The sequence below is a fragment of the Micropterus dolomieu genome, linkage group LG02, assembly GCF_021292245.1.
Source record: "Micropterus dolomieu isolate WLL.071019.BEF.003 ecotype Adirondacks linkage group LG02, ASM2129224v1, whole genome shotgun sequence".
NCBI classification, from domain to species: domain Eukaryota; kingdom Metazoa; phylum Chordata; class Actinopteri; order Centrarchiformes; family Centrarchidae; genus Micropterus; species Micropterus dolomieu.
Genome location: NC_060151.1, coordinates 17,886,526 through 17,896,283, shown reverse-complemented (window position 1 = coordinate 17,896,283; position 9,758 = coordinate 17,886,526). Strand labels below are relative to the sequence as shown.

General features: G+C 44.0%; 1 protein-coding gene across 2 annotated transcripts in view; it reads left to right on the top strand.

The window, feature by feature from the left end:
- LOC123957023 (mitochondrial import inner membrane translocase subunit tim16-like) overlaps positions 1 to 9,758 on the top strand; it is a 112,868-nt gene that overhangs the window by 5,628 nt on the left and 97,482 nt on the right. For both annotated transcript variants that reach the window (XM_046029650.1, XM_046029628.1), the window contains exons 6-7: positions 435 to 511; positions 4,659 to 4,709. In XM_046029650.1, the coding sequence (XP_045885606.1) occupies positions 435 to 511; positions 4,659 to 4,709 (128 nt within the window). The remainder of the gene's footprint in view (positions 1 to 434; positions 512 to 4,658; positions 4,710 to 9,758) is intronic.

The window sequence follows — 9,758 nt, the reverse complement described above, 5'->3', positions numbered from 1 at the left end:
CCCCCCCCCCCCCCCCCCCCCCACACACACACTTTGGTGTCATGCTGAACCCCAATTCACACAAGCTATGCTGTGCTCACTTATGGCACTGCAGCCTAAAACGTGTCATACTCATAATTTCTCTCATAGGCCTAACTGTGTGGACACATGATCCATCGTCTGGTGTAGATCATCTGTACTTTGTATTCTTATGTGTTTCTGAATTTTGTGTGCTTGATTTATGGCGTCATCTCTTACCCTGCATTTTTCCTCTTGTATTGTGTTCATTGTTTTGTGCGGTCATTCTGTGTTCACAACGTGTAGCATCACATTTCCTCTTTTTTTCCCCCCCCTAAACCTTTTGTTTTCTTAATTTGTCCCTGTCTGACTTGAACATTGTGTCTCTAGTCCTTTCCTTATCTCCCTTCTCTAAATGATGATGTATGTTTCTGCAGTTCTGGAGCAGCACAGTGACCAGCTGCAGAGTCTGAGCTGGAAACAGGACGGTTCCTTGCTGGCTTCCTCCTGCAAGGTGATGACAACTTGCAATGCACCACACACATATTTATTGCAGTGATGACCTGCATGGCTTCACTTTTAACTTCAAAGCATGAAAAAGTGACAATTCTAGTTCCCTTAACTATCTTATTTCTGTTATTATTATGGACCCAGGTTTGATTGCTGTAGTTGCACTGTGTGACCACTAGGTGCAGCCAGTGGGTCACATTCAGTGCATTTTGCCTCACATTGGGCACTGCTGCTCCTTATCTGTTTGCATGGGGTTTCTTTAATAAAAATGTCAATGGGGTAATGCTCATAAAAAGGGGTGGGGATCACACCTCACACTGGATTAATGAATTAGTGAGCAGTTCTTTAGAGGGGGAAAAAGAATAAACTTGGAATGCTCTATGACGTAAAAGATAATTGCCAGTTTTATTTAACACAGTAATAGTGATGACAAAGAAAGAAACCTTGGCCACTGCTGTGACCCTGTGGAGATTTTCCTGGTCGGGAATGGAAACTGTATTAATTTGTTAATTATGGCACTAACAAGGGCACAAGCCTGTGTGTGTGTGTGTGTGTGTGTGTGTGTGTGTGTGTGTGTGAAGGATAAATCTATGGCGGCTTTTTTTTTGTCTTGACCCCACCGGATCCCTGAAACTTCTGTATCCCCAAGCACACACCCCTGTATGCTTTGAACCCTCCTGTCTTCTGGTGTGACTTTAAGTCTAAGTGCGAACTGCTGACCTTCACTCTTTTTGACATGTACAGTAGTTATGTGGGGTACAGGGAAAAGCTAAGAAGAAAGTCTCCCTGGGTGTTTATGCATCCATATGGCCCTGTTCTCATCAGTATCATCAGGAAATAATCGCACAGCTTCAAGGGATTTCCATTAGGTTTTTAATATTTTGTGTAGGAGGAGGAGGAAGGAGGGAGGTGGTATGGGTTTATGAGAAGGGGAATTTATGAGTTGACGTAGATTGTTTCATAAATAAATTTGAGTTATAGGAAGAGCTAGAGGAGGATCTATTTGAACCTAACACACATACTGATTGATGTGAAAATGAGGCAGAGGCCCTTGGTTTATACTTAAGACAATGCATGGTAGGTTTAATTGTGCTTGAGACAGAATAAACTTTGACACAAAAATCTACCATATGCGTCTACTTAAAAGGTATGACTGTCAGTCCAATCCCTGTTGTTTGCCTTTGCTCTGACAAGTAACAAATTACTCCAGCCCATCACAGGCTACATCCCAATCGTGACATTTACCTTGACAGAATAATCAACCTCACCAGAGCTACCACCCCTACCAATGTAGCCTAAGAAAATAACATGGCACCTAAAAAGAAAGGGAGCGGGGGTGGGGTGGGGTGGGTTTGGGGATGTGAGTCGGGGGGGGGGCTCTGAGGTTCTTGCCCTGTTGGGCTCTGGTGTCATTTAACCTGAAAGGCCCCTTTCCATCTCTCCAATCCAACTTATTAAAGCAAATAGGGCCTGCCAACATGTGGGTTCAATCCCCCCTGTCCCTCCCGTAGGGTAAACATTGGGGCACAGGGCTGAGGGGGTGAGATGAAGGGGAGAACACCACCATAAAGAGCAGAAATCATGACAGGTCTCGTTTGGACCTAGAGAGATGTATATTTATGACACACTTGGAGGGAGAAAGGTGCCATTCATTTTAGGGGAGGCAGGTAGCACGAGCAGAGAGGGAGGGCAAAGCCTGTGTTTATCCAATTGATGGACGGGACAGGGTGGTATGCTGCTTTGAAATGAGGTGTGACTGGATTCATGGTCAGCAGTCCACCTTGAATTTTTTGCATTCGCATTATAACTGAGCTCGACACCATATTTCCAGTGGCGAAAAGAGTGAGCTGGATGAAGGGGGTTGTGCAGCGTCAGACTGCCAGTCACAACAGGCTGTGACACCTGTAACCGTGGGAGACTAGGAACGAGAGGCTGGCAGCGCAGTGTGTTTGTTGACTGGTGAAGAGAAAGCGAGAGCGCACCTCTGGTTGAAGATTCTCAGCGCCCATGTGTGTTTGTAATGTGAAAGTTGTGTGCTATAGACTCACAGTGAAAAGTCATTAGCAGCAGCTTGAGAGTGAGGGTCCGCCACTTTGATTAAACAGCTGCTGTCTCAGCACATACACGCACACAAATTTACACACACACACAAATATACACACACACACAGCTCTCCTGGCCCTCCATCTGTGCATTTATGAGTTGAGGTGGTGTATGTGCGTTTATATGGGTTATTGTCATAGGCTTAAGAGAGTGTATTTGCTTGTCTGAGTGTGTGTATGTGTGTGTGGTTGTGAGTAGCCCCTCATCTATGTGTTTGCACTGCCAGATAGTTTCCTCCCTCATGTTGTTGTTTGCACAACAGCACGTAGGTTGATATGGCAGTGAGTGAAGTTAATTTGTCAAATATATTTTTGTCTAAATGTACAGGAGATATGTGGTTATTCTAAGGTGCGTTTGCGAGGACAGGGAACTCTGTTGCTGGTAAAATATTAAGCAGCTTGAATAGGATTGTACATTAATCGAGTAGACCGGCAACTGTTTTGATAATTGAATATTGGTTTTAATCATCTTATAAGTAAGAATGCCAAAATCAGCTTAGTACAGCTTCTGTAAGGTGAGGATTTGATGATTTTCTTTGTCATGCATGATGGGAAACTGAATATCTTGAATATCTGTTGAGGATGTCAACAATTATGTTCTTTATTTCACTATTTTCTGACATTTTATTGACAAAACGATTAATTGAGAAAAGAATCTGTAGGTTAACTGATCATGAATCCTTATAGGTCAGAGATGGATTTACAGATTTTGGTATTTTTACAACTGGTGGGCTCGTATCCATAGGTCATGTGGTTTGAAAGTGTGTGTGTGTGTGTGTGTGTGTGTGTGTGTGTGTGTGTGGGGGGGGGGGGGGGTTGTTGTTCAGGCACTTCTCCCTGAGCCTTTGGCGTAGGCCCATGTCACAGAGGCCTGAAGATGTGGCCTTGGGGCATCATATTCTTGGGTGGGCTAGACAAACACACATACATAGAGAGAGAGAGAGGCACATAGGGAAAGGTCAGATTAGGGACCCCACCCTCGTTTGCTGTTCAAGCTAATAAACAGCAAATAAATCCCCTCTTGGATTTCTGAGGAGAGCAGGATGAAGAGAAGCTTTAAGTTCACACCGATCGTTTGCTTCAGCAGTGGAGATGCTGTATGTTGTCTGCGGCTGAATGTTGCATGGTGCCCCTGTGTGTGTGTGTGCTTGACTGTGTTATTGTCAGTCTCCTGATTCCCTTTGACATGTATATGTGTGCATGGTTTAGTCTAAGTCCTTATACTTATTACCTGCTATCAGCCCTGTATGTCTGCTGTGATCACAGTCTCACACTGGTATTGAGTGACACGGCTGCAGACGCAGATGTCCCAGTCACAGCCTGCTCCCATTAGGCCCCATTTCCTCTCAATCACTCAGGAGCCTCTCTGATGGGCTGCTGTGATTGATGCCTCATGTGTGTTTGGGCTGGCCGGTGTCGAGGCACATGAGGCTGTGGAGAGGTCACTGGATTGCATTTGCGGACGATGAATCAGTCAGATCGCACTGATAAATTAAGGAAACTTCAGAGAGCTTGTTATTCTTTATTTGAATTGTGCTGAGGTGGAGGGACTCATTATTAATGGTTTTAATATGTAGCGTTTGTATTTCAGTTCATAGTTTCTATGAAAATAGAATATTTAATTCCTCCGCCCTTTCTTTGTGAGAACTTTAAGTCTTGACCTAGCACATGGTCTTTGACCTCCCTTGCACGTCATAATTATACAAAATTCACGGTTAAACACAGACTGAAATTATACTGATAGTTGTTACTATTATTTTTTCCACTTAAATTATATCAGTGAGAGTAGGATAAATAACAGAAAGTCCTCTCTGTGCTGCGGTTGAACTATATCACATTATACAAACTACATCCTTAAATGAGCAACAAAGTCTGAACATTATAACCTTCATGAAGGTAGGATTTATTGCATAACTGCATTGGTTTTATCTAGGTGTACCCATTGAACTGGCAACTGAGTGTAGTTTTGCACTGAGAATGAAACCAAGGTGTCAACTAATAGCCATATAGAAAAGTAAAGTTTGTCCTTTTTTCCCCCCGTCCGTCTAGGACAAGATGCTGCGGGTGTTCGACCCCAGAGCCCAGCTGACACCTGTTCAGGTAAGTCCCCTAATAAAGCCCTCAACACACTGCCAAAACACCTGACAACTGCTCTTTGAAAACACGGAAATCAAATGCAGCTTTCCAGCTTAGAAAACCCTTTTATTTAGTACACACAGAACTTTATGTTGCTCTATTTAAGGCAAACAATGGGAGGTTAGATATGGGTAAAAATAGCTCTGGCGCCTGTCACTCCTCTGCCATTTACTATAAATGTTTTTTTTACTCCGCACTACATCTAGTGATAAACATGTTGACAGTAACCCAGTGAGCTCACCACTGGCCACTCTCAGTGATTCATCTACTATTGATTTATGGATGTGCTAAACAAGCTACAGTCCTCTTCCCACGGGTACCCATCCCGCACTAAACTAGTACGACCATGACCCTCTCCACTCACACCACTCCTTCCCTAAATTATTGGAAATCTCTCAGCCAATAGGACTAAGTCACAACCAATGAGGAAGTGGAGTGGTAGAGCATATTGTGTATTTGAGGGAAGATGAAGATGTTGAGAGGGTGCTGCGAGGGTTGCGAGAGGCCGGTCAATGTAGGGCATATTCTGACACTTTTAAGTGGCTGACCTCCCAGGGCGTTTTTTAATTTCTGAGATGCTCGGTCTGCCTCAGGCCACGGGCTCTTTCATTTGTAAATATGAGTAATCCTGTGAAAACACTACATGCCGAAGCAGATTAAATGCGAGACTACAAAAATACCTGGAAGGCACATCACCCTGTATGGCAGTCAGCAGGGAGATGTCTGCATATTTGTGCACTAATGGGTCTGTGTCTCTGCATAAGATTGCACGCGTATGTGCTCCCACGTGTGTTGTATGTGTTTTGACACCTTCGTGAAAGGCCTACTGTTTCAGACGTATGTGATGTCATTGACTCTGATGGGGAGTGAGAGAGCAAGTAAAAAAAGTACACATGGATTATTTTCTTTGTGGCACGCTTGCAACTGTCTGCCTTCACAACGCAGGGTGCGAGTACAGTGCATGCGTGTCTGTGTTTGAATTTGTAACATGAGCTGAGTCCGCTGGCTCCCCTCCAGTGTTTGAACCTGGATGTTTACATCAGGTGTGTCGGTGTTGAAGTCCCTTTAACGCACTTCTTTTCACCAGCCTGTTTGAAGTTTTGCCATTGCAAGGGGTCTTTCTCTCTCTCTGTCACCAGACATGCACTGCGGGCATCAGCTTTTCAGCAGCACTCTGGATTGCCCGAATAAATGCTATTCCAGGTCCTTGGCCACTCCGCAAACTCTGTTAAACAAATTCAAGTAATTCAAATATAATTGCACTGAAAATTGATGTAAATCACTTGGTGCAGCTGAAGGGTCTCATTAGTTTAGATTGAATCAGTGTTGGGTAGAGTCTGTCTGTCTGTCTCAGCGTCTCCAGTAAGAGTCCGGTGGTTACTGGTGGCGGGGATGTGCTGCTGGGACATTCCAGTCAAGTCAATGGCATTTTTGACTTCATTAGATAGTTGGCGGTGTCAAGTAGCAACAGACCGTATGGGAGGGAGAAAAAGACTCAAAGGTCTTAAGGCAGATCGGAACCCAGCAATATGTTTTAAGTTTTAGGTTTTTGGTCTGCGCTTCAAACCAATTTTTGACCTTTACTGTACCATATTGAGATATTTGTACTTTACCTGTAAGTATTTACTTACATACATACTTACTTACATACTTAAAGTACAATGTTGTTAGAATATGTGCACTTTTTACTTGAACACTATTTTTAATGCAGGACTTTTACTTGTAACAGTATTTTTACATTATTGTATTGCTACTTCTGAACACTGGTAAACTGGTATGGGGGCCGTGATGAAATCATATGGTCTGCGGTGTAAAAAAGGTTGCTTTAGACCGCTGGGCCACCAAGACACAGAGAGACCGTTGAGCCAAGTCTACTAGTTTCTCTGTGTTCTCTCTTTCTTTCCCACTCTCTCATTAATCAAGATGAATCCTGGATTCATCTCACTGCCATGAAGAGGAGGAGGACCAAGGAGTGAAGAGGCCTGAGTCAGCATTCTGTCCTCCTCTGCACATGGCTTCAACCACCTCAAACCAAAGAAGAGTTAGGACCCAGATCAAAGTCAATGGAGAGTTGCTCTTCCCTATTTGGTTTTGCGTAGAGTCTGACCCTGACAGCTTTCAGATGTGTGACTCTCTCTCTTGAGAATGGGAGAGCCACCGCCACTCCTATTAACACCCCATCTGCTGGAGGAGGGTTTAAAGGGTGTGGGTGATGAATCCTAAACACACTGAAACACGATGAGGCCAGCAATTGGGATGCAAAGAAGAAGTGTGAAGCTCTAATTTCTGCACAAAAAACTCAACACTTCACATTGTATCAGTGGTTACAAGGAGATTTCACAGAATGATTTGTTTGTGCCTAAAGCGAGGGCACAGTGAAGCATTGCCACTTTTTCCAGTTTGCATTTCGATCAGTTTGTTGTTGTATATGTGATGTGATGGCAGGGAAAAGCCAGTCTGGCCGCAAAGTAAAAGGAGATGGGCAGGGAAGTGTCCAAGCTATTTGAATCTGTAACCTCACTGGGAGGTCTGTTTGGCGTCTTACATGAGAGCTAGTCAGTTGTCCTCATCAAGAGAAGCCACAACTCCTCTCTGAAAGATTTCTGGGTAAGGATATCTCACGAAAGCTGCAGTGAAGCATAATAAATTTCTTACTTTTTTGGACGTAATAGGCAAGAGTTTGTATTTCCCTGTAATACACAAACAAAGAGGGATGTGTGCATTAAAACCAACCAGATCAGAGACAAAAGGCACTGATGCACTTTGACATGTAATGTACGCTATTTATTTGTTTGTTTTTTGCCATGCTTTTCCTGTACGGCCAATAGTGTACCCAAGAGAATGGCACAATTCATTTGTATCAGCCCAATCCCCGGTGAACTTCAAATTATAATTTAATGTCTCCTCCAAAAGGAAGACAGCAGCCCTCTTTTTTTCCAGAGATGGAGGACCCAACCAGTGAATCATTTGCAGCCATCATCCATTGTATCCCAAAATCCAGGGTATACCAATTAGTTGTTTGTTTGTTTGTTGTGGCTTGTCAACCAAAAAGTCTTGAAATACCATTTTTCCTCACCCCTGCATATTACATATTTGCTATTATGTAAGTGGTTATCCATTGCCTTTAGCAAGACCAGATAAATAAAAGTTTGTACACTCTTTGCCAGTTCTTCATCATATGAAGAAGGAAAGGATCAAAATGTGCACTGTAAACAGGAAATTGGTGCCACGCCACCATTATTTACACTTTATTGGCTGTTATGGAAGAGCTGCCTGCTGATAAACTTAAAAGTGTTTTACTTTACAAGCTGAGTTGGTACACCTGAATGCACAGTTCATCTCTGTGAGTCTAGTCCATCTTATTTGGGCAGGAGGTGTACCTATATGCCCCCTATGCTTCTAAAGGATCCAGCCCCTGAGCTGGGCCACAGCTCACATGTACCCACTGTTGTCCTTGTTCCACCCATGGCATCCATGTTGAGTGGGGCTGGCTCATCACTGTGGCCAGCAGGAAACTGGGTTCTCCCCTAGCCAGGTGGAGTAAATATAGGCCGTAATTACTGCCCTGCCCTCGCTGTATTTATGGGAAATAAGACTGTGCAGGGTAATTAAGGTCTTGGACAGGAGCAGCAGCATATACTGCATCTGTAATCAGTGCAAGTGTGTATGGACGTGCACGAGCATACAGACGGTTGTATTTAGGTAGTTGGCACACATGGGTATAGTGCGTGTCTGTACATGTGGCGTCCTTTCTCTCCCTGTCCCACTGCTGAAGAGCAGACTGAATTTCAAAAATGAATTTTGTTTTGTTGTCCATTTTTCTGTTTTCCTTGACCTCACCCCCCCACCCTCCAGTGTGTACAGTAAAAGGGCACTATAACAAACATTTGCGCTAATGTGTTTTATATATCTTCCGACACATCTCTTGGCGAAGACTTACAAATAGTTTTTAAATATTAAATCAACCACCAGCTGATGGGCATCTGATGGGCCACTTACGTGCAAGCTTCATGAAAAAGTGAAAAGGAGTAGAAACAAAAGCACAAAGTATATCAAGTCAAGTCAAAACCTAAATCACACGCACTGTAAGGATAGCAAAGTGGTGAATCATCAATCACCAAAGATAAACATTATATATAACGTTAAAGCTGGCTGTTCTGGGTTCTGCCCTCCCTGCCATCCCTATACTGGCCTCCTTGTTTTCAGATGAGTTTTTTTCACATCTTTATGTAGCTAGGCCTCCGCCCTGCTTTCCTGCTCTGGGCTACATGACTACTCGGCACACAGTGTGAACAGGCACATTTGCTGACCTGATCCTCATTGGACGAGGTGCTTTGTGGATGTAAGGACACGTGCCTTAGCGGGCATCTGTGTCTCCTCTCCTGTCTCATTGAATCGTGTGTGTGTGTGTGTGTGTGTGTGTGTGTGTGCGCCATGTGTTCTTCAAATTACAGTGCTGAAAATACCCCTCATAGTTTTGGGCCAGTGCTGGCCATGGAGCTGTCGATCTGTGGTCGCTGGAAAAGGAGGGAGACAGGAAAAGGGAATAGTTTGCTGGACTTGGGGGCCAGATTGCTCTTTTTCAGCTCAAGCTTCTGCTGCTTTGGGTGAAATTAGAGAGGACCACGAGCTGGAATGGGTTTGGACTTGAGGAGGGAACGCTCGGCAGGGCCAAGAAAAAGCACAGTGGTTTCGCTGCTATAGGTGGCTGAGAGCAGCCACTCATACCACCTTTTATATCCTACCATTAATTACACAGACTGAACTCCTTGCTAGGTGTGTGTGTGTCTCCACACTTTGATTGCTCATTAATGGCATATTAAACTACATTTTGTATGTCTGTGTTATCTGTGTGTCTTTGAATTCTTCTAAAACATTTGTGTGTGTGTCTCTGTTTGGGAAACTGGGGGGCCGGTGTACATGTGTGTCCATGCTCAGGTTTCTCATCACAGGCAGAATAAACTACCGGCGGCCACGGTGAGCTTATTGTGTGTGTGTGTGTGTGTGTGTGTG